Here is a 25270-nt window from a genome sequence, read left to right as displayed (position 1 = left end):
TTATAAAGCACTATAAAATTTAAGGAATCTTTTATTCAATAAAAAAGTTTAAAAAATTAATATTTGTCAATAATGAGATGGTGATGCTAGAAAGGAAATAAAAGCAGTCACAAAATTCACTCTTTCATATTTCATTTCATTTTTCTATATGTAGCACTTCCCAGTTCTAACTCGAGACAGGTTTTTATCGTGTCCTGCTTCAAACTGATGGAAGAGTTAGGTGTCGTTGACAGCATTTCCGACTCATGGTAGCCATCCTTTGTGTTCTGCAGCCTAACTGACACACTCTTCTGCACCATCTGGCAGAAAGATCCTTCTCCCCCCGCAGCTTTGGATCACAGGGTGCATCTCACCTCGTCTGTCATCCTAGCGGTCTCACAGAGCCACTGTTGGTGCAGTTGGGGAAATGAACACCCTGGTAAAAATGGTGCTGAGGATGCGTCTGGTCTCCTCCACCTCTCGGTGAGCAGCCAGGAACGTGGTCTTCTAATGGCATTCTCCAAGGGCTCCTGCCGCCTAGTGTCACCTGGCCCAGGCAGAGCTGCAGCTCTGTGCACGGAAACAACCTTGGCAGTGTCAGCCACTCCCACTTTGTGACTGACGTTTGCTCATTGGCTCTTCCAGCCAGAGCACCGTCAACCTCCACCAGGTTCCAAACCCAACTCTGTCAGGGATGGAGAGTCCTCTTCTCTTTATCACTTTCACTTTCTTCCACTCTCCTCTCTCCAGCTACTGGAGTCGTTTATAATACTGTTCATAGAAAACCTAACATTTCGAGGTTATTCTTCTCTTTTAGGTAGGTGCCTCATTAAAGATGAGCAATGTTTAATTTAAGGTCCTATTTGCTAGGGTCTTGTGTGACCATAAATTTTAGTCATTTGCAAAACTCTTGTATTGATTTTCAACAGTGACTTAGAGAGTGTACAGTTTGTATTGTGAGTAATATGGGAGAAAATAAATCTGGTGGGGGAACATAAAGGCAAGACATTAAATGTGTAACACTTTTGTGGTAATTTATGACTTCAAAGGGGAATTTAAGTTCTCTTTGTTAATGTAATATCCTAACGTGGCAAAAGAAGGCTGGTTATGTGGGGAATTTTCACCATCCCTCCTTTGTAAACGACCAAAGACACACTCATGTTTAAATGTGCTTAAATTGCTGTGGTTTCTCACCTGCCCCGAGGAGACGTGGTCTCACACTTCCACAGAAGAGAAGTTCTTTACTTTGGTTAGGATGTCAAAGGCAAGTGCTCCAAACTCAGGCAAGCGCCGGGGCACTTGCCTTCAAACAGATTTGTCCTGGAGATAGGTTGCTTTGTAATTTTTCATCCAATCTGGAAAATGAAGCTGGTACCTTTCTTTTTTTTTTTTAACCTGTTTCTTGTTACATTTAAATTATTTATCTATTTTTAAAATCAATTTCTATTGGAGTAGAGTTGCTTTACAATGTTGTGTTAGTTTCTGCTGTGCAGCAAAGTGAATCAGCTATGCATATACATATATCCTTGCTTTTTTGGATTTCCTTCCCATGTAGGTCACCACGGTACATTGAGTAGAGTCGCTCATTAGTTATCTAGTTTACACATAGTATCAGTATTGAATATATGTCAATCCCAATCTCCCAATTCCTCCCACCACCCCCTTCCCCCTTGGTATCCATACATTTGTTCTCTATGTCTGTGTCTTTATTCCTGTTTTGCAAATAAGAGAGGGTGTGGAGAAAAGGGAACCCTCTTGCACTGTTGGTGGGAATGTAAATGGATACAGCCACTATGGAGAACAGTATGGAGGTTCCTTAAAAAACTAAACATAGAACTACCGTATGACCCAGCAATCCCACTACTGGTAGCTTTCTTTAAGGAAACACTATATTAATTTTTTTTTTTTTTTTTACAAATAACATCTCAAATTGGTTTCCTCTAAGTAGACAAAAAGAAAAAGAACATGTATTTGATTTGCTGTGAAGTCAAGGAATGCAAATTTTTATTCAGTTAAAATTAAAATTGTGGCAGAAATAAGGTTTTGCAATACTTGCTATGCATGTTAGACACAGGGACTTCAAGAAGGAGAGAATGAAGTAGAGATGACAAAGGAAGAAAACATGACAAGAAGATTACTCACACTTTCACTGCCTGGCCCATAGTCAGTCTCTCTGGATATGCACATACTTGTATGTGCACACAAACACACGCAGGCTAAAAAAACCTTTGGTAGTGCTTAAGTGATAATGCCCTGGTAATATTTTAATCAGAAAAATTTAAACTCGTTAAATATAGACGAGTGCAAACACAAGTAATTGTTAAAATATATAAGTTCAGCAGAATTTGCAGTTTATGCACATGCGATATATAACAAATATTTATGTTATTACATTTATTTATAAAGATATTACATTCACACATAAAGTATTCATATGTGTTAAAATCATGTGTAAATATTTATGTGTATTATATCCAAATGTAGATGGACTTAAGTATATGTAAAATATGCCTACATATGTATAAATAGATGATGCAAGGAAAGAGCCTTAGGGATATAACTAAACTTGGGGTTCATCTAGACCAGCATCCCATGTGATACTCCACCTGCCCTTCGACTGTACTCAGATTTTTCCGGACTGTCTGCACGGGGTCTCTGCGGTGCCCCCAGTGAGCTCTAAGCCCTTCCTGATTCTGCTTGGCCGTCATGATCAGACATTTCTTCCTCCTGTTGAACACAAATCTGTCTTCTCTAATTCTTCCTCTTCTTCCTGGTCCCATTGTTTCCTCTGGGGCAGCTCGGAGGAACTCTCCCCCTTATGTGGGCAACGATGAGCCACTGCTTTCCTGACTCACCGTCTTTAACATCCTCATTCACTCAACTGTGTTGCGTACAACAAAGCTCAGAAACGGGTCTCCTTTGTAAGGACACATGGATGTGTCTGTCTTCAGCCTTCTAGGAATCGTCTACTGTCTGAAAGAGGGAAAAGAGAATATCACCTCGATCCTGAAGATAAGACTTCTTTGTTATAACCCGAGTGCCCACTGTTGAGACATTCCTTTGGGCTCAAGAACAAAAACCCAGGTGCTGATTGGTCGGATGGGAACTTTGTTCTGTTTTGTCAATATTTGGTTTATCATCAGTTCATACAAATTCCCTGTTTTGTTTTATCTTTTTTTTTAAACCATTCACCAATTCTGGTATTGTTATTCCCTATTTCCATGCCACATACTTATGTTTACTTAATATATTTACCTTTTAAAAAACTTTTTATTTAATATTGGAGTAGAGCTGATGAACACTGTTGTGACAGTTTCAGGTGCACAGCAAAGAGACTCTTCCATACATATAGCTGTATCCGTTCTCCCCCAGACTCCCCTCCCATCCAGGCTGCCACGTAGCATTGAGCAGAGGTCCCTGTGCCCTACAGTAGGTCCTTGTTGGTTCTCCATTTTAAATACAGCAGTACATGTCGATCCCAAACTCCTTAACTATCCCTTCCCCCTATCCTTCCCCCCAGTAACCATAAGTTTGCTCTCTAAATCTGTATGTTTCTGTTTTGTAAATACGTTCATTTGTATCATTTCTTTGTAGACTCCACATATAAGCGATATCATACGGTATTTCTCTTTCTCTTTATGACTAAAATTAGAGCTACCATATGACCCAGCAATCCCACTCCTGGGCATATGTCTGGAGAAAAACATAGTCCAAAAGGATACTTGCACCACAGTGTTCATTGCAGCACTGTTTACAATAGCCAGGACATGGAAGCAATCTAAATGTCCATCGACAGAAGAATGGATATAGAAGATGTGGTGCATATATTTATCTTAAATACGCTTTCTATGCCCTTATGAAGATAAAGATAAGATAAAACCATAAAAGTAAACACTTGGGTTGTCTCCTAGATCTTTGACTCTATATACGACGCCACAACAAATATCCTTGTAGATGTGCCTATATGTAATACTAAGTATAGGATAGGAAATAGAATTGTTACATCATAGAATTTAATTTCACTAATGACTGAATAGCACTCTCCAAAATTCCTATACTAGTCTATGCCTCCACCAGCCACGTGTAGAAGGTCACAGTTCCCTATATCTTTGCCAATAATTAGTATTATCTGCCCTTCTAATTTTTGCAATATAATGGATGTAATGTTTATTTTATTTTTTATTTTATTTTTTTTTTTTTCGGTACGTGGGCCTCTCACCGCCGTGGCCTCTCCCGTTGCGGAGCACAGGCTCCGAATGCGCAGGCTCAGTGGCCACGGCTCACGGGCCCAGCCGCTCCGCGGCACGTGGGATCCTCCCGGACCGCGGCTCGAACCCATGTCCCCTGCATCGGCAGGCGGACTCTCAACCACTGCGCCACCAGGGAAGCCTGTAATGTTTATTTTAATTTCTTCCATCGCTACTGAGGTTGAGCATCTCTTTATATTCTTTCGGGGTATTTGGGCGTCCCGTCTATGAATTCCTTTACCCATTTTGCCTTCAGTCTTCCTTCTGTTTCTTCCTGCTTTGCTACAGTTCTTTAATGTAAATATGAATCTCTTGTTACTTATAAATAGCTGTGAATATATTTTCCAAGACCTCTTGACTCCTTATCTTTGACTGTCTTCATTGGGATCTGGTTTAAGAAGACTCTGGGCTCATGGAAGATCCATGCCTACATTTTTTTTCTATATTTGCTCTATGTTTACATTCCACTGTCCACATTTAGGTCTTCAGTGCACACTGAGGATTGGAGATATAGTAGAAATGGGTGTCCAGTTTTGTCTTTATTGATTGAGTCAGTATTCCTAATATTTATTAAATGACCCATGCTTTCCACTCTTCTACATATATCAAGATATCATGGTGGTGTGGTCAGAGGTCATTTTCGTTCTCTGAAATGTACTGAAACTTTCTTTATGGATGTTTCATATAGTTTAATAAATGTCTGTTTTTTTCATATATTTGTTGGGAATAAGTTTGTATGTGTTAGATTAAATTTAATAATTGTGTTATATCTCATCTCTAGCTTTGCCAATTTTTTTTATTCCTTTCATTGACCAGTGATCAAAGTGGGCGTTAATATTACCAAATATAATTGATTTATCTATCTTCTACTATAATCTCTGGTAATTTTTTGTCTTGCAGTATCTATTATATGATTGAAAATTACTCTTCTTGCCTTCTTGGTGCCTGGTAGATCTTTTCCCATTTCTTCAACTCCTGCTTTTTTTTTTTTTTTTTTTTTTGTGATACGCGGGCCTCTCACTGCTGTGGCCCCTCCCGCTGCGGAGCACAGGCTCCGGACGCGCAGGCTCAGCGGCCACAGCTCACGGGCCCAGCCGCTCCGCGGCACGTGGGATCTTCCCGGACCGGGGCACGAACCCGCGTCCCCTGCATCGGCAGGCGGACCCTCAACCACTACTCCACCAGGGAAGCCCCAACTCCTGCTTTTATGTAGCTTTATATTCTGTGATGTTGCTTGAACCCAATTTTTAATCCAGTGTGTGTATGTGTGACTTTTGATGCATGTTTAACACATATATGTTTATTTGAATTGATTTTATATCAAAAGTTGTTTTAGTCAGATTATTTTATATTTTCCGTTTACTCTCTACTTCCTGTTCTCTCTCTTAACTTGGCACTGAACAGGATCACTCAAGTTTTGATAATTAGGTTTATAAAAAGATCTGTTGATACTAAGTGCTCATAAATATGCTGCAATCATATCTCCGAGCACATAAACGTCCTTGTACTAACTATTCAGTTCAGTGAAAGAATTTGTTAATTTCTTCAAGAAAGAGCCGGTTGCTTATGATGTGTATTAATCGGGGTGTGGCAATAAGATACCTTGGTTTTGCAGACCTGAATCTTCCAAGTTATCCACAAGTGATAAAAATACTTGGAAGATTTCGCTCTGTACCTTTCTTGTAAAGAATCAGAACACGTCTACGCTGAAAGCCATCTTGTCTGAGTCTCATCAAGAGGAATTGGAGACCCCGAAAATTGAGGAGACTCATGCAGAGACACACACTTGGCTGAAACTGTAGAGAGGGGTCTGTATAATTAGTTTTGCATAGATCTATGATGATGTGAATATCGGGTGGATGGAATATAGAGGAACATATCTTTCATTGGTCTATACTCATGCATTTAACACTCTCCCTCCTTCATTATATCACTAATTCAATGCCTGAAATTTGCCAAAATAATTTCACTGACTTACAGCTTTGTTGAAATATCATAGGTACCTTTTTATATCCTTGTCTTCTCTATGACATATTTCATAAAAATGAATACAGACACCTGAAGTCAGTTACAGTTAATAACCAAGCTTTTAAAGAAGGATGACCTTTTCGAAGTCAAGGTCATGAAAAATATTTCTCAAGTAAATACCTTGCTGTTACTAGCAATTCTTGTAAAGAAGCTAATTGGGAAAAGAAGGTAAGCTGTAAAACGAATGCCAACGATTTTGTGAATTTGGGCTGTCCTTGTCATTTAGCCTGGCTGTCATCACCTCTAGTTTGAGTCCCATGGCTTTGCCTGCACTAATAGTCCATAGAAATAAAAATGAAATAAGTGCAACCCCTCCAGAAGAGTCTTTTCTCCACCTGGGTTAGTACAACACGAGAGCTATGTTTCATTTTCTTGATGCCATTATGATTCAAATGGCTCTTCTTTAAATATTAGAGATGCAAGTTAGTTTGGGTTAATCAGAAAACTACTCAGTTTTATTACCAAGTCTCTATGTAACCATGTTATTGACCCCAACCAGGAGAAAAGTAACCTGCCTATCTATCTCCTCAGACCAAGGTGACTCTCATTATTAAATACAGAAATTCTCATGAATTCTGCAGGTGTTCACCATTTTTAAATGTTAAATAAACTATTTATTTCAACGTAATATGGTTATGGCTATCAAATGCCTTCCATGAAAATCCTTGAAGAAACGTCTCATATGGTTAAAAACTAGAATCCCCTGAAAAAAACACCCAATTCCTACCCCTATATCCCACCGCAGGCATCTATATAGGTGGTCCATTCTTCCAGAAAGTGCTTTGGAAGAAGATGCTGTCATGTTTCCCATGGCTCGTTTTAGTGTTTTATTTCCAAAAATTTCAAGCAGTTAGTCTTTTCTTTATATCTAATATGTATCTTTTCAGCTGATGAAAATAACAGTTCCTGTTCTCTTTATTATAATTCTACATTGTGCCTTAAGGAATTTTTTTTTCTTCCTAAAATGTTTTAAGTGTATTTTCTCCCATAGACTTAATTGGTATTTTAAAACATTTTTAAAGTTTCTCTTACCTTTATACTTATGTTGTCATATATTATGGCTCCGTAGTTCTCAGTCCAAAACAGGCATCCTACGTAAGAACGACCTTGTTTAAAAATCTTAGTAGCAGAGTTAGCTACACTCATCTCTGATTTATTCTGAAGTTACACTATTCTTATGTCAACTGTGCTATTCTGTTGGGTTGTATTTAGCTTATGAACCCTACCTATGCTTTTGGCTGCATCTACTGGAAACCCATTATCCAGTGCATGCGGTATGTGTATGTGCTTGGGTATTTGTGTGTGTGTGTGTGTGTGTGAGAGAGAGAGAGAGAGATTAATGTTTGCCAGGTTTTCTTGTGTTTGTAAGTTGAGCCTTCTGGGATTTCTTGGGTTCTAATTCAGATATTGGCATTGAATTCTTCCTCATTTTTGTACTCTTGAACATACACTCACTGAGCTTGTGAATACGCATAGCCCCATATTAAAGTTAAAGACGGAAGTTCGGTGCTGAGCACTGGCTGAGCTTAGGACAGGTAAATGAGTAAAACAAACAAATGAATAAACGAATACAGACTTTTTGAAGGTAATGAGCAGCATTCTTTTTTTTTTTTTTTTGCGGTATGCGGGCCTCTCACTGTTGTGGCCTCACCCGTTGCGGAGCACAGGCTCCGGACGCGCAGGCCTAGCGGCCATGGCTCATGGACTTAGTTGCTCCGCGGCATGTGGGATCTTCCCGGACCAGGGCACGAACCCGTGTCTCCTACATCGGCAGGCGGATTCTCAACCACTGCGCCACCAGGGAAGCCCTAGCAGCATTCTTAAAATTAACTTTTCAAACTATTTTTCCCCTTGCTTCTGTCATCCCTTTTCTGTTCTGCAGGAGAATAGGAAAATACTATAATCACGTGCAGAGGGGTCTTACTAAAAGAGAACCCAGCACACATGATAATTCTCCCCTGGTCACAATCCAAAATGAATGAAAGCAGCACGGATGGATGGATGGATGGATGGATGGATGGATGGATGCAGTATACAGAGGCAGTATTACAAACAGACCTGGTTTTGTTATGAATATAGTAGATCAATGTTTTCATTTTAGATGAGGCAAACTGTTGCAGATTGTATTCTCCCGGGAGCAGCCTCTGAGCTGGAGTTTGGTGTGCAGGATGTTTACCAGCGAGTGTCCTTACCATCAACACGTGTGGAAGAAGGGAAAGGGAGAAGGACTGGCACGGGGAGAAGATGAGCAGGCCCGTGACAGCCTCATCTGACTCTGCAGGGGGCTCTGGAGACAGAGTGTTCCTTCCGAGTTGTCCTGCGTTGGGGCAAAATTGCCCTCTTCAGTCACTCATTGGAAGGGCCTGCACTTGGGTGAGGGGGATCTCTGCAGCCGGGCCCACCTTTGAAGTGGCTGATGACTGAAGGGGGCCCCCTGAGGTCACTCACAGAATCTGGGGCTCCTGTCCTTGAAGGGACCTGGGCCACGTGTCTTCACGTGCATCAAATCCTACCACGTGTGCAGATGTTAAATAGCTATCGATGTGCATCTTAAATACCTTTTCCCAAAAATAAAGTTTTCATATTCAATTGCTCCCACTTTATCTAATAAAGCTAGTCCAATATTTCAAATAGGAGATGAAAACTGTCACAGTGTAGGGTAGTAGCATCATTAGACTAGATGTTTTGTTACCAGAACAATTTTGAACTCAAAGAATCTCTGATTCCTATGATTTCTTTAGTTTATTCAGGCCATATTGGTGCATCTGCTGTTAATGAGATCAAATAATAATAGGATGGTCACCGCCAACACAGGGCTGGGGTCGGTGGCAGGACCTATAGACAAATAACTATAATACATGACAGGAGGTAGCAAGTCTTGAGGAAAGTGGCACAGGGTGAGAAAAAAAGCATTTCAACTAGCCGTGGGAGAAGAGTGGGCAGATAAAGAAGGAAGTCACTGATTTCAACACAATGCCATCAAAGAAATATACGGGAGGTGTTTGGGAAGTACGGAAGATGGACATCTAGCTAGTTCTGGGCATAAACTCTGGAGTCAAAAAAAAAGGTTTCCAAGAGAAACTGAGTTGAGTCTCAAAGGGATTTACAGCCTGAAAAAAATCTCCAAAGCAGGTAACAGCTGAGCTGAGTTTTCACACTTTAAGCTGGTAGGGGTTAGAATGGGCACTGCTGGGGCGGGGGACAGAAGGAGGGACAGGGTGCAGCCCTTGACATTCAGAGTCAGTGTGGCTGAACGAAAGGACACTTACTGTAGGCAAACGGCGTGGGTCGGCACGGAGACAGTATCAGATCTTGTAGCGTCCGGTGCCTCCTGCTCCATCCTAAAGGCAGCAAAGTGACAGAAGCAGAGGGAGATACTCACAAAGTGTTTTAGAAAAACTAATCTGATTGAGGTATATGAGGTGGATTATACTTCAGAAAGCAAACAAATGGGAAGACCAATTAGGACACAACTGAAAAGTTTTAATACAAGATGATGGGAGGTATGCCTATGGCTGATTCACTTCGTTGTACAGCAGAAACTAACACAGTATTGTGAAGCAATTACACTCCAATAAAGATCTATTAAAAAAAAATAAAGATGATGGAAAAATGCTTGGGGAAAAAAAGAGCCAGATGCAAGAGGTACTGAGAGGTGGAGTAGACAAGACATCACAGCCAGTGAGAGGGGTTGGAGATAAAGAGAAATGTACAGCTAGGGGTATTATACGAAATCGTATCGTATCGTATCGTACTATGTTATATTATAAATAACATTAATGTAATAACTTTTATCATTCTGAGCTTCTTGCAGCTGGGAGATTTTGCCAGAGAATTGAAGGAGAGGCTTAGATTAAGGGGAAACACGACATGTTTGGTTTGGGGTCGGAGATGCTTCTGGGCCATCCAGATGGAGGCCTGAGCGGACAACTGAACAAGTAGGCAGGAAGCTCGAGAAGGAGTTTTGGATGAAGAGGTTGGTGAGGCAGACCACTGCGTCGAGCTCGCACCTGGCAGGGAGGCTGTGGGTGAGACCGTCAGGGAAACAGAGGGAGGCAGCCAGGCCAGGGCACTGAGGAACAATGTCTCCATTAGGGAGGGGTACGTAGTCTTCCTTTGAATCGCTGAACTATTTATTTAAGGTTTTTAATCTCCTTCTTACTTTGTGTGAACTTTTCAAATGGAAGAGGCACCTACCCTTATTATCCCTTTGCTGTGGGATCTCTGAACTCGTGTAAACTCTTATAAACCATCTGTCTAGGATTTATAAATACCCGTAAGCGAGCAGAGGCGGGGACAACATTTATTATTCCTGAGAATGCATTACTAGTCCATAGTAATATAGAGAGATACATAGATAATTTCTGATCACATTGATCACACATTGTGTAATTCAATTCTAATAATTGAAACAAACCTAACACCTCATTGGCTGTATTGGACCCTTTGTTGAGTAAGATGAGGACAATATTCTATATAGAAAAAATAGCATGCGTTAGGAAATAATACCAGAAAGCAAAGTAGTTTCCACTCACTGTAAAACTTGCAGCATCACCTGAGAAAAGATGTGTTGTATCACAGCAATACCTACAGCAGGCGGTGTTCTAACAACAGCAGGACAAATGTGAAGTAGGCGCTCATCTTGAGGGAGAATAGTGAAATTCGTGTGTATGATTTTGCGTGTTTGTTTCACTTGTAAACAGGCCTTCAAGTCACGGCAGGTGTCTTGAACCTGGGACTTTCTGAAACTGGGGTAAATATGTGTGATTTGTTCCCCTGTTGTTTTCTGTCCATGAAGGAGAATGTTTATCACTTAGAATGTAGCCAGAGCCGAGTAATCTCGGAAACTCCAATTTACATTTTTGCTATGACACCTGTCTTAAAGAGTTCTCAGCCACACGGGGACTCTTCTCCTTACCTGAGCACACCTTAACTAATTCATGGGGGCGAATTTCCCTAAATGCACCCAAACCGCCTACTTAACTCAGCCACAGAAATTTAAGTGTGGTCATTTCAGTCTCTGGCTAAAGAAAACCTATTTAATGTTTTACGTTTTATATGGCTTGGGTTGTTGAAAATATGCCCGGAATACAGCTCCCTAAGGGAATTTTTAGAGATGGACCCTGAATGCTGTCCTACCACACGGGAGAGACAACGACTCACTCCTTCTCTGCCTTTCCCACCCGGCAGCAGCGCCGGACAGCGCCCTGCTGACTCCCTCCCGCCTTTTGTCTCTAGGTCAGTGTTTGGGTGTCAGTTAATATCAGTTCATATTGAACCCCAAGGGAGCTTAGAGAGAAAGGTCAAGAAGGGCTTGCAAGGAAGCCCACATTTATGTGCACATGCTTAAGCCTCTGTTTATTTAGCACCTGCTGCCTCCCAGCAATGCCCTCCTTACTTGTGCATTGTGTCCTCCTGAAGCTCTGGAGGGCTCTGGCCATGCCCTTCTCACTTCAGCAGGTACAGGCCAAGGACCGGCAGCCCAGTTCGTGGTGAGCCAGAAGCAGCTCTGGCAGAAGTCACTCAGCTCAGGGGAACAAGCTCACACGGTGGTTCAGAGTCGGCGCCGGTGGCCGTACCTGAGTAAGCAAGGCCAGGTGTTGACTTTATCTCCCCAACTTGCCCTAACAGCAGGGGGAGCGGTGGCTCAGCGGGTCCACTGGTTAGAAGTCCTGGGCCCCTGGGACATGCGGCATGTAATATGTGTGCAACGGAAAATACTTGTTGTTGTGAGAACATGAGTGCAAAAAGAGTAAAGAGTGATAGGTATAGAAGTAGGAGTATTAGACAATCTTGGAGGGTTTTGAAGGATCTTGGAAATTATACTCTAGGAACACTTGGAGGTTTCCAGGCAGGTTTTGCATTTCAGAACACTTTGGTGATGGATATGTGGGAAATGCATTTCAGGGAGAATAAAATAATTATCATTTTGGTACAGGTGAGAGATAAGGGAGGCCTCTGGCAGTGGAAGTCGGAATGCATAGAAAGGTCCTGATTCATAAGAGATTTAGGCCAGGAAATCTTGAGGGGTTTAGTGATTTATTAGATGATACGATGGAGAACAAGACAGAAGTACGCATGCCTCCCAGTTTCTAGATTTAGTGAACAACCACTTGGGAATTGTTTAGTCCGCTCATTCTTTCACGACGTAAACTTCATGGGCCCCGAGGCTACTCAGGATGAATAGCAGCCCCACCTTTGTCCTTTTCCCATCTCACCATCTCATCATTGTTATGCCCCGGATGTATCTCCCTTTGTATTCATAACTTCAGGATTGTCTAATGTGCAAAATGTAGACACACGTTCATCATCGCCTCTTAAAAGGTATTTTCAAAAACTATTATGTAATTAAGATGTTCAAGGCGCCATTTATTCCACTAGTTGTGGGAAGTAAAAAAAGATAAACTCGGTATATCTCCTGCCTCCTGGGTCACTCTACTTAGGAAACAGCCTCATACATAGATCACTATATTCACGTGTCATACATTTTATTATAAAATCTTGTACAACCGGCTCTTGGGGTGGATGGAGAAAGATTTTAACTGTGTTGTGTGAACAGAACAGAGGACTATATCACATAGGGGCAGTAATCGACAATTCTGTACTCTAAAGCCTACTGTAACGTAACAGAATTGGACGAAGAACCAGTTCTATGGTTAGACAGTCCTTGAAGCAATGTGCTCGACCCACAAGTCACACGTGTTCACCAGCCTCACGGTCTTTGAGCCACAGCTTGTATTCGGATGGACAGTACAGAGCCTATGCAGGTTCTAGGCGTCCCTGATGGGTATGCGGATCCTAAAGTGGGGGTGTAGTTGGGACTGAACTCTCAGAGATCAGCCATGGGGTTTGCATTCCCACAATGGGCAGGATTAGGAGATGCAATTTTTGGAGACTTTATGAAACATGTTAAGATGTTATAAAAAGAAAACGTCTTAAAGGATGGGAAGAAAGGGCTTGTTAAACAGAATGGAGAAAAGGAGCTAGAAAGATGAAAATATCCACAGCCTTGACTCAGAATACTTTGGCTTGAGGCAGGCTCCCTGAGCAGCCTGATACCGAAAGCTGTCAACCTGAGACTTTTGTATGGAGACTCGTGGAGTTAAATTACCACTGGACATGAAATGACAAAATGTTGGAATAGATGCAATTATATATGGCAATGGAAATAGATCCTTATATGTCTCAACATGCCTGTAATGTATTTGATTTTCCCAGTGAATTATGGGCCTTGGGACAAAAAAAAAAGAGTTAAGAAGAGGAAAGGTAGAAAGGTGCTAAACTGAGCTACTTCTAGGTACCACCTGGGCTCTGGGGCTGGCATGTTACATAAAGCCCTCGCCTGACACTCGTGAATTGTGTCACTGTCACCATTTTACACGTGAAGAAATGGAATCACAGAGTTAAGAAAAAACTGGATCAAGGTAACACTGCTATAACTACTCAAGACTGGCCAACACACAACTATGTTTGTTTCAGTATGTCACACTCCAGTCTGGGTGAGGGGGAAAGTAAAACTTGTTTTGTCCCCTGTGAAAAAGAATACACAGTTAGTTAATTTTTGAGGGACAAGACACAGAAATGTATTAGCCTCATTTAATGGTCTTGTTAAGGGTTTAGAAAGAGTAAGAATCTCAACTAACATTTGACAGTATTCAAGGGCTCTGTGCTGCCTCAGAGAAAGGAACCCCAAGCGTTATGTAGAAGGAAATACACAAGCCTGGTAAGAAGTGACATTTAGCAGATATTTATATACTTTATGAAGGACGGTTATGTGGAAACCTGCCGCAGGTCACGTTCAGAATTTCTGCTCCTGTATTGTTAGAAGGTTTTCCTGTCAATAAGATTCAGAGACTTTACCTTAAAAGGTGACATAATGACTCAGACACAATAAGCAATGCACCTCAAACAGGTGATTTGGCTTCACCAAAATCATTATAAGAGATTTTGAATCACTTGGTTTACTTTTTGCCTCCAATGTTATATATCTTATACATGTAAAATATAAGATTCTGGACCCCTTAAAATATTTTTAAGTATTTTGTACAGCAGACTTGTGTTTTGTGGCTAAAGCAAGGGAGACAACATATGTAGTAAGAAGTGACATGACACTTCTTAAAACAGGTGTTTTAATTTGTGTTAAAAAAATAAAGTGCCTCCCAATGTAATGTGGCAAAATAAGAAGTTACAAACCTGATTTTGACGTTATTCTCGGAAAATGACTTTTCCCTCTAACTAAATCCTTCCTTTCATCATGAAAATTTTATTTTAACTATCTTGGATAGTTTCTGTCTATAAATACATTTTAAAATATTTTAAACATGATCTTCTTCCCCTGTAATATATTAACAATAACTTATTAGTCAGAGTCTTAATTATGCACTATGATATTGTATTTAAAAAGCTGGCTATTGGGGCTTCCCTGGTGGCGCAGTGGTTGAGAGTCCGCCTGCCGATGCAGGGGACACGGGTTCGTGCCCCGGTCCGGGAGGATCCCACGTGCCGCAGAGCGGCTGGGCCCGTGAGCCGTGGCTGCTGAGCCTGCGCGTCCGGAGTCTGCGCTCTGCAGCGGGAGAGGCCACAGCAGTGAGAGGCCCGCGTACCACCAAAAAAAAAAAAAAAAAAAGCTGGCTATTAAGAGCAGTGTGCCCCAGCAAAAAATGTCCCCAGGTGCCGTGTATGTTGCGTTTAATCTACTCTTTATAGTCGATGCTTCGTTTCTCCCCACATTTACCTTACCAATTGTGGCTTCTTACTGAGCCCTCATCAATATGCCTGAATTCTCAGCCTCTGGTTTAGACCAAGAAAGGAGATAATAAGGGAGCCGCAGAAGTTTAAAGAGAGAGGGATTATCCTTTGAGTGACATGAGTGAGGGTTAGTGCCTGGGCTTTCTGACCTTTGTTTTCACTGGTTTGGAATCTTCATTTCCAGCAGTGTCACTTTATACCTAAACGTTTTGAAATTTACTTCTTTAACTATAATTATACTTCTTACAGTTCTAGAAACCAGTGAATTACATATATTTTAGAATTATGGAAAAGCATGAATTTTAAAAAATTGATTCACCTATAGCTACTTCTTGCCTCTGTTCTTCAGAAATAATATGCATATGCCCTTTCTCTGTCCTATAACTTTCTTCTGCTATAAAAAAGACACTCTTGTATTTAATAATTATTAACGGCCTACAGCCCATATTGTTTTCTTATTAAATAGATAGGTCAGAGGTGCTACATCTTATCTTTCTTTCCTTTTTTTAAAAAAATTGTTTATTTATTTTTATTTTTGGCTGCGCTGGGTCTTCATTGCTGCGTGCAGGCTTTTCTCTAGTTGCGGCGAGCGGGGGCTGCTCTTCCTTGCGGTGCGTGGGCTTCTCTTGTTGCAGAGCACAGGCTCTAGGTGCGCGGGCTTCAGTAGTTGTGGCTCGTGGGCTCAGCACTTGTGGCTCGCGGGCCCTAGAGCGCAGGCTCAGCTGTCGTGGCAAACGGGCTTAGTTGCTCCGCGGCATGTGGCATCTTCCCGGACCAGGGCTCAAACTCGTGTCCTCTGCATTGGCAGGTGGATTCTTAACCACTGCGCCACGAGGGAAGCCCTTATTTTTCTTTCTTGATCTGGGGCTTAGAAAGTAAGTCCTTATATATTTCTTCTCTGTATTGTAACTAATAAGGGAAATGGAGTCCTTTCCCTTGCCCACTAATGTTTCGTTTAACTGTTGTGGTTTTTTCCTCATAGTAAAGGCTTATGAACTAGAATCAGTGCTAAGAAACCAATTCAGGTGCCTGTGAAAGTCTGTGACCCCCCCGTGCTCACAGCGGCCCCCCTCATTTTACAAATAAGGAAACTGAGGCACATAGGGCTTCTAATGACTTTAGTTAGTAGCACAGCTGAACTGAAACCCAGGTAGTCTGGCTCCAAAGTTCTTATCTTAGAAAAATGATCTGCAATTCAGATAAAAAGCACCAAGCCAACAATGGGGGCTTAGGCTTGTCTGAGTACACTCAAAATTAGGTTTCTGTGTGTAAGTCAACCAAAGAAGAGGAAACATAGTTACGTTTTCTTTTTAAAATGTCAACTTATTAAGTGTTAATATGGTGTAAACATTCGTAACACTTGGGGCAAGGTTTAGAGAAGTACAAGCACTTTTGCCACAGCTTGGCACTTTCCCTGCCTAATGACAAACAGCTATGAACAAACACAGTGTAAACCAACTTGATCTATGCAGGGTGTAGGCTGTCAGCATTTATTAAGCATAAGAGTGTCTTCTTGTAGCAGAAAAAAGTTACAGGATAGAGAAAAGGCTCTACTTTTCAAGAACAGAGGCAAGAATTAGCTAGAGTGATCAGAATTTAAAAAGAAAACAAAAACAAAATTCATACTATCCACATTTCTAAAATATCACTAACTCATTGGTTACCAGCACCAGGTAGAACCTCATCCTGAGATCTTTTTCTCTTAGCGTCAGATCAACTTGTTGCAGACCCAAACTTCTAACTTTCCCTTGAGGATCCACAGCAGTTTTGACATTGAATATGCTTGTCTGTACTTTCAGCTATCTGTTTGTTTCCTTGCTTGGCTGTTTGTTTGCTTCTCTGGGAAAACCTAACTTGAGTCACCTGCTGACTAACTCTGGCTAATTTGCAATTTGGCTAACGACTAACTTGCAATTCTAACTTCCAGCTTCTTTTGGAAGCATACAGTAGTAGTAATAATAATATTAAATTACAGAAAAACCACTGCTATACTTTGTTGACATCCGCGGCTTATGCCTCTGAATGAAAGCTCCCCTGGGCACAGACGGTGTATCATGTTCACTGCCGTCTGTCCAGCACGCACAATGCAGTATTGAGCACGTACCAGGTGCTCCCTAAGCACTTCTTGAGTGAATGAATGAATAGTTTCCCTTCAGATGTTTCTCAGCTGGATCCCTTTTGTCTCCCCTGAGTTGATAATTGAAAGGAGACTATGACTGATTTAAAGAATAAACTTTGCAGATGTCCTGCTGTTTCATAACTTCGTTTTGTAAAATCACCTAATATCATAACTGGTTTATATTAGGTTATTATTGGCTTAATAATCTTAACAATCTATGAATAACTACCCCAAAAGGCTGATAGGAAGACGATATTGGTAACTAGCTCATGACCCGGTGACAAATAGGTAACCGCAGTGGGATCCAGAGCTGGCTCCCCTGACTCTCCACATTTTGACCATTTTACAATGCTGACACCCTGTGAGCCATCTCGGAAGCTGCCAAGAAGAATGGCCCTGAGGCAAGAAGGATGAATAAGAGTGTATTAGGGAAATTAAATCAACAGAGAACATTCCAGACTGAGCTTGGCTGTGTCCACGGCTGGCAGAGCTGAAGACTCTATAACCTTATCTTCAGTAGCGACACATCTCCACAACTCGGAAAACTGGCCGCGGACCAGTTCATAACTTAAGGTCATGTGCAAGGAAATGTGTAAAAGTGAGGGGTGCAGAGTAAGGATGCAAGTATCCTAACACAAATCTTTTAAATTAACATTTGCTATTAGTTGGATGTTAGATATTAAAAATGTTAACAATTAAACTGGAATCTCTGCTTCGTCAGTAGGCTTAAAGTATTAACAAGATGTGGAATGGATTGAAGAGGGAACAGTAATTGTACTCCTAATATTAGCAAAGCAGGAAAGAAATCTCGTCTTGTACACATCATTTTTCAAAGCTTCCAAGAGAAAACCAAACCCAGGTCCCTCTCTCATAGTATTTACACTGAAAAGTGCAGAATCTGGAATGTTTCCTTTAAAAATGATTATTGAATTTTTTAAAAATGTATCAAAATAAATGTGATTAAGCATATTTGCTGAAGTACAAATCAAACCATGCTTTTCGTTTAGAACAATGAGAAAATTCAAGTAACAGAAGAGCACAATTTCAAATCTTCTACCGGTTCACATACTTTTTTCTAGAGCAGTGATTTGTATTACTCTTTCAATGTCATGCAAAAGGGTTAAAGAAAAAACTGTAGCGTATTTACACAGTCATTATCGTCTTTCTTCTATTACTTTTTCTTTTCTTTCAGTTCCACCTTTTATCCAACCCTTTGAGTTTCCAAGATTCTCCATCGGACAGCGGGTCTTCATCCCGTGCGTTGTGGTCTCAGGGGACCTACCCATCACCATCACCTGGCAGAAGGACGGCCGGCCAATCCCAGCGAGCCTTGGCGTGACCATCGACAACATTGACTTCACGAGCTCCTTAAGGATTTCCAATCTCTCCCTGATGCACAACGGGAATTACACCTGCATAGCCCGCAATGAGGCAGCAGCTGTGGAGCACCAAAGCCAACTAATCGTGAGAGGTGAGGAGACACTTAGGATGCGTGGCACCTGTGCAGTCAGGTTCAGCAGCACTCACCCATGGTGTTTCCTTGAAATGCTATGAAACTAACCAGAATTCATAAGAATTCCCTGTCATCCCCCCCGACACACACACAGCTGTAGAAGCCAACTATGAGCTCCCCTAAATTCCAAGCCAAGGTGTATTTACCTAAAATGTGAAGTTTCGGAAAACTAGCAGAGAAGAAATGTGTGAATGAGACGTGGGGACCATGGGATTTAATTCTTGAAATAAGGCTTCCCTACATTAACCCAGTGACTTGTGAGGCCCCAAATCCATGAGCTCATGCTGTGCTGTATTTGTTTTATATAGCACTTTTTATATTATCATTTAGATTGATGGCTTTTAAAAGTAATATTTGCCAAAGCCATAGATCTCAGTTTTTCTGAAGTCAAAAAAGAGTAGCTTTTTATATTTTTTAATTTTCGTTTTAGAAATGTGGTTTTCTTTGTTCCTCCCTTCTGCTGAGCATTAAATGTCTATTTTGGAAGGGTATTGAAACATTTACTAAATTAAGCAAAGTGTGGCAATATTTATGAAAAAAATTAAGATGGTTTAATTTGTAGAAAACTTTGCCTGGGCTGTCAATGCACCTAAAATGTAAGCAACAGTCTTATTCTTCAAAATGAGAAGCTAGTGTTCTCCAGTGTCTGGTGAGCATGGTTGTTCTGTGATTTTATGGTTCTCCTAGAGTTGTATGTGTTCATCTACCAGTAGAATATTCATCCACATTGCAAAAGTAACTGTATGACATTAAAGATTTATATTAATGTTGATTGGTTGCATTTTAAAGTCCTCGAACACAGGGCTCTCACTGTAATTGTCAGGAGGGGATGATTTCCATTACCTGCAGGACAGTCAATAGATGTAAGCAGACTCTTTCTTGAGCAATAGGTTCCCATGTCCTTCCTCAGTCCTTACACCTTGTCCACGTGGCCCCTCTGCTTCCTTTCTTGTTGAAGAAGAATGCTCATTCTGTCTACTTGCCAACAAAATAAAGTGGAGCATACTTAGAATTCATCTGCAGGCACCAACTGTGTATCTGTGAAAAAGATTTGCCCTGAGTGAGTAAGAAAATCTACCTTCAGTTAGATACAACACAAAGATACAAATGGCCTTATGCTAATAAAATTGGGATACATGAACTTTTTTTCCCATTTTTGAAGATGCATAAAAATGGGAGCCAATCTAGTACTGCTTCCCAAGTGTTTTCTTATAAGGAGAGCTGACTCTTTCTATCATTTGTGAAGGGCAAAGCAGTGAGTACATTAGCCTGTCTCCGATATAATCTGCTCTGAAGGATCCAGGTCAGAGAACGGAAATGCTACATAAAAATGTACATGGCTGTTCTGTGAATCACTTGCCTTCGCAGGAAAGGCAACCAGACTTTTCTGACCAAGGCAAAGGTCAGATGACCTGGAATTGAGCCTAGCTAATCAGGATAATGTAGTGGATCACAATCTGATTAGTATCTCCGTGTGGTTGTTTTTTTAAATATGTTAAATAAAGGTCTGTGAAATTAACATTAAGTCACTAGTTAGGTGATATAGCCCCGAGAAAGGAAATGTGCTTCACAAGCAGGTCGGTAGCTGGAGAAATAGTCAAGGACAAGATAATGTGTGGGGGCAGTGATTCTCAATCCAGACTTCACCATAAAACCTCCTGGGAGATTTAAGAAAACACTGATGACCATTTTCTGGTCCTAACTAAGCCCAACTAAATCATTATCTCTGGGAGTAGATCCATCTCCCAGATCTCTGGGGCATTATCCTTTTTTTTTTTTTTTTCCAATTCAAAATCACCTGTTAGTGGTTCTTGAATTTTGTCACACATTAAAATTATGTAGGGAGCTCTAAAAAATTCCTGATGTCCAGGTTGAAGTCCAATTAAATAACCATCATTGGAGGTGGGACCCAGGCACCAGGAATTTATAAAATCCCTGAGTTGATTCTAATACGCAGCCAAGTTTAAGTCCAAGCACCCTGGGTAATTTGAATATGCAGCTATTTTAGAAGTCTGGAGGTTTTTTCCTAAGTGCAAGGAGAGGAGGCTGGTGACTTTAAATAGGCTAGTGGCATGGCCTGATTTATGTTTTTAAGCATCACACTAGCAGCTGTGGACAGAATGGACTGGTCCAGAAAGCAAGTAGGTAAGAAGCTATTTCAGAAGTCGAGGCAAGATAAAAAGCGCCTTGAGTGAAGGTGGTCACAGTCAAGGTAATGAGAAGCAGACGAATTTGCAATATGTTTTGGAGACGAATCAAACAAAACACGTATATAAAGTGAATGTTGCAAAGAGAGAGAAAGAGGAATTGTTCGTTGAAGTACGTATTTTGCCTAATAAGGTAAATGAAAATGTCTTCTACAGAAGTGGAGAAGATACAAGGAATAGCAGTTGTCACAAGGGAAAGAACGATGTCGGAGAAACAAGAAGGTCTAGGCTCAAGGCATTCCAAAATTTAAGATTCCAGAATAAGAGGAGGAATCAGCAAAGGAGGCAGGAAGAAGGAGAGGTCAATGAAACAGGAGGAAATCCAGTGGACTGGGGGGACCTGAAAGTAAAATAGGAAATAATCAAGAAAGATAGGTGATAAAGTATATCAAATCCCACTGCAAGTAGAAAAAGAGGAAAACCAAGAATTGATCATTGGGTTTTAGGAAGATGGATATTGTTTGTTACCTTGTAGAGTGGCATGGCTGCGGTGAATCCCTGATTAGTGGGGCTTGAAAAAAGAAAGGGAGGTGAATGTGTGGGAACTCAGGAAAACACAACTGTTTTTATATTTTCAGGAATGTTTGTATGACAGGAGGCGAGATGGACATGGGACAAGGGAAGCTTACATACTGATGGGAATGAGCCAATGGAGAGGGAAAAAGTATGTGGCAGGATAAAGAGATAATTACAGGATCCAAGTCCTTGACTTAGTTAATTGGGTTCTTGGAACCAGTGGAATATGTCCAAACTAGTGTAATAATAGCCTTGGTGGGGCTCCAGAAAGTAGAACCAACAGAAATGGTTGGAAATTTCAGTAAGACAGATTTTGAGTCAAGTAACTTAAAAGATAAATATAAAATTCATCAAATGGGATCATCGGAGAGTAACAAGCAGTGGATTTATCCTCCTACCATCAACAATTATAAAACTGGACAAAACTTTATAAAGTAACCATTTTCCAAATATGAAACAGGCAGTACAGTGCTGTGGTCCTAGATAGGAGAGAAATATATGAGTTAAGCTCCAAATTCACCACATATTTTTTCTTGGTGCACTTTCCAAACCATGATAGATGGATGCAGAGCCCAAAGAGATAATAGTGGTTTTTATGGTGATGAAAAACAAAGATAGACACCTAGAACTATTGAGGTGCTGGAAATTGCAGGGCAGAGTACTAGAGAGTGGGGAGCTGTTCAAAGAAAGATTTCTAAACATCTGTATAGGGCTCCCTTTGAGTCTTTAGCTTAACACTACACTTCACATGCATAGGGCGAGACCCTATGAAATCTAGCAGAGAGCAACTTCCAGGAGGATGTGAGATGAATAAAGATTCCAGCAGTCACACAGTCCTGAGAAACGTTGGAGTTCTGATTAGCCAGAGTAGAGAACACACAGGGAATTCAATTAAAATCTCAGAAGAGGCCACACACTAAGAGAGGCCTAATCTAGCCCTGGGATAAGGGCTACTCTAGCCCAGCCCTAATAAAAAGCCTACAGGTAGCCTTGACAGGATAAAATTTCTTCACTGGTAAATCGACTGTTTGCAAGAATAACATTCAGTGTTCTTAAAAGGAAGACAACAAAATCCAGACTCTCAATATCATAGCATATCTGCAATGCCTTGCACATAATTACTGGGTATGAGAAGAAATAGGAAAATGTGAGCCATAAATAAAAGGAAAAAAAGAAAAAAGAATAGAAACAGCCTAATGGGCATACAGATGTTAGAATTAGCAGGCAATGGTTTAAAGTAGCTTTAATAAGCATTTTCAAAAATTCAAATGGAAAGATATGTGCAATGAGTGAATACATAGGGAATGCAAGAAGAGAAGTATAAAACATTTTTTAAAAGAACCAAAAGGAAATTCTAGATCTGAAAAACACAATATCTGAAATGAGAAATTAACAGGCTAGATTAAGTGAGATCTTGGATACTGCAGAGCAAAGGATAATTGAACTTGAAAAGAGGGCACGAGAAAAATATCCAAATTTTTTTAAAGAGATAAAAGACTTAAAATGGGAAACAATAGCTCAGTGAGCTTGAAGTAATGTCAAGGAGTCCAATATAAATATAGTTAGAGCCTCAGAGAGCAGGGCAGGAAAAACATAGATCTGAATAGTAATGACTTGAAAATTTTCAAATGTGGTGAAAAATATAAATCTGCTGGTCAAAATGATTAATGAAGCTCAAGTAAAATAAGCACAAAGAAAAAGCCATGCCATAGCACATCATGGGGTGCAGATTTCACAGATTTTTGCATAATCTATCAAACTGTACATTTAAAACCTGTGAGTATTACTCTATATAAATTGCACCTCAATTTTTAAAAAATTTAAATGTAAATTTTCTAATATTCAAAATTCTTCAAAAATGAAGTAATGAAATAATTTCCTTCACAACGTGTTAACTTTTCTGCCAACGGAGGAGACATCATTTATCAAAAGCCGAATGATATTTTGAAAGGCGTTGTATGGAACAGGTGTCACAGGTTAGTGGCTGGCCTCAATAAAAAGTAGTTTCCCTTCTGGCATTAATGCTCAATGATTTAAAGTTAAAGGCTCTTATTTGCACTCCTTCGTCACGGGCTGTATCATATTTTATAACACATATGGAAAATATTCTAACTTCAACATGCCTTTTAGTAAATATATCTATTTGTTGATTCTATTTAATAGAATATATAAGGCACATAAGGTACACAACTTTCCTTAGCCCATGCTACAATGGAGATGGGTTTATGATTCATTGAATTAAAATTTAAACCTGGGCCAATTCTCGAGCTCATGTTGCATAGATATCATAATAGATCATCATGCTGATTTCAGAAAATAATCACCTTTAAATAAACCTTAATAAAGTCAAGGCAGTTTCTTTGGGCCTACTCTTCTTTTAATTACAGTTGGAATGGCAATGGCTAAAATGAATTAATTAGATGAGGGTTACAAGATAACCTTAACTCTCTAATGAAGCTTTCTCCATTTTAAAGTCCTTGTCTGTAGCAATCATTATTTCGCTCGTTTTTTTAAAAAACTTAACAGTCCCATGAGTTCAGTATTTTCCTGTGTCTTTTTTTTTTAACATCTTAATTGGAGTATAATTGCTTTACAATGGTGTGTTAGTTTCTGCTTTATAACAAAGTGAATCAGTTATACGTATACATATGTTCCCATATCTCTTCCCTCTTGCGTCTCCCTCCCTCCCACCCTCCCTATCCCACCCCTCTAGGTGGTCACAGAGCACCAAGCTGATCTCCCTGTGCTATGCGGCTGCTTCCCACTAGCTACCTATCTTACGTTTGGTAGTCTTACTTTTCTGCGAAAGAAAAAAAAAAATCACTAAGCTTTATGTCTTCAAAATATCAATGGATAGATATAATCTTTTACACCCACTCCCAAATGACTGCATTTGCTCTGTCCTTCATTGCTTCATCTTTCTCTTATTGCATCATGAAGCAACAAAGGACTTAGCACCTACTCCGAACTGCCAGTCCTTTGGGGTAGTCACTGGGATGATGAGAGCTCATTTCCTCCCATTGAGAACTCCTGCTCCAGCGGGAATGAAGCAGATTCCGAAAGGGAGGGAGAAATCCTGAAGGATTAGAAAATATAGCAAGTAGTTAAGAGGAGAGGAAGGAAGACATCATGTTCCCGGAAGAAGGTCTGTTACTTGCAATGGCAGGAGGGCTTGACAGGGCAGATACATCTGCGTCTGGGGGAATGGTGTGCAAAATGGCAAAATGAAGAAGGATGAGGCTTGAGGGCTAAGTCTGCTTCACATCTTGAAGGCTTTCTGTCCTATGAAAGCGGTCTGGAAGCCATGGAAGTTTATGAAGAGGTTTAAAGCAGAAAAATCATATGGTTCGTCGCAGGACGAGTCACGCATTGGAATCAAATGAGTGTAGGTAGGACGCCCGAAGGGGAGGTCTTTGTAGTCCCCGTGAGAAGTGATGGTGGCTGGAGCTAGGTGGTCATAGGATGGGCAAAACAGAAGAGGCTTTGCAGGATTCAATGGCCAGTTGTGTGGGGGAAATGTGTGAGGGCAACGTTTGAGAAGCCTTGAGGACAGACGTGCAAGAATTCTGGCCAAGGCCTGTGCTGGGTGTTGGGTTGGGGGGAGTCGCTTCAGATGTAGAACATCTCACCAACTCCTCTGTTTCCCCTCTTCCCTTAGTACACAATGATGGGAGCGGGGGACTTTCTCCCTGGATGACTAATGCCTGCCTTGGGTGACAGCCTCTCCTCCTGTATAGCTAGATATCAGGCAGCTGCTCTCAGAATTTCAGATTTTAGTTTGCATGGTCAAGAGGTGGAATTTTATCACCACTTCTGCTAGATCACATTCTGGACAAGCTAAGTAGATCTTTTGGTAAGACGAAGAATCTGATTTATTACTGCCATTTGGAATGAAGAGTGTTCCATACTGCAC

At 40.7% G+C, this 25270-nt stretch overlaps 1 protein-coding gene across 4 annotated transcripts in view; it reads left to right on the top strand.

Moving 5' to 3' along the window:
* DSCAM (DS cell adhesion molecule) overlaps positions 1-25270 on the top strand; it is a 738508-nt gene that overhangs the window by 449987 nt on the left and 263251 nt on the right. For all 4 annotated transcript variants that reach the window (XM_059063980.2, XM_067035143.1, XM_067035144.1 and 1 more), the window contains exon 9: positions 18314-18592. In XM_059063980.2, coding sequence (XP_058919963.2) covers positions 18314-18592 — 279 coding nt within the window. The remainder of the gene's footprint in view (positions 1-18313; positions 18593-25270) is intronic.

Source organism: Kogia breviceps, chromosome 5 (assembly GCF_026419965.1).
Source record: "Kogia breviceps isolate mKogBre1 chromosome 5, mKogBre1 haplotype 1, whole genome shotgun sequence".
Lineage (NCBI taxonomy): Eukaryota > Metazoa > Chordata > Mammalia > Artiodactyla > Physeteridae > Kogia > Kogia breviceps.
Note: the sequence above shows the minus strand (reverse complement) of the source record. Positions and strands in the feature narration are given on the sequence as shown.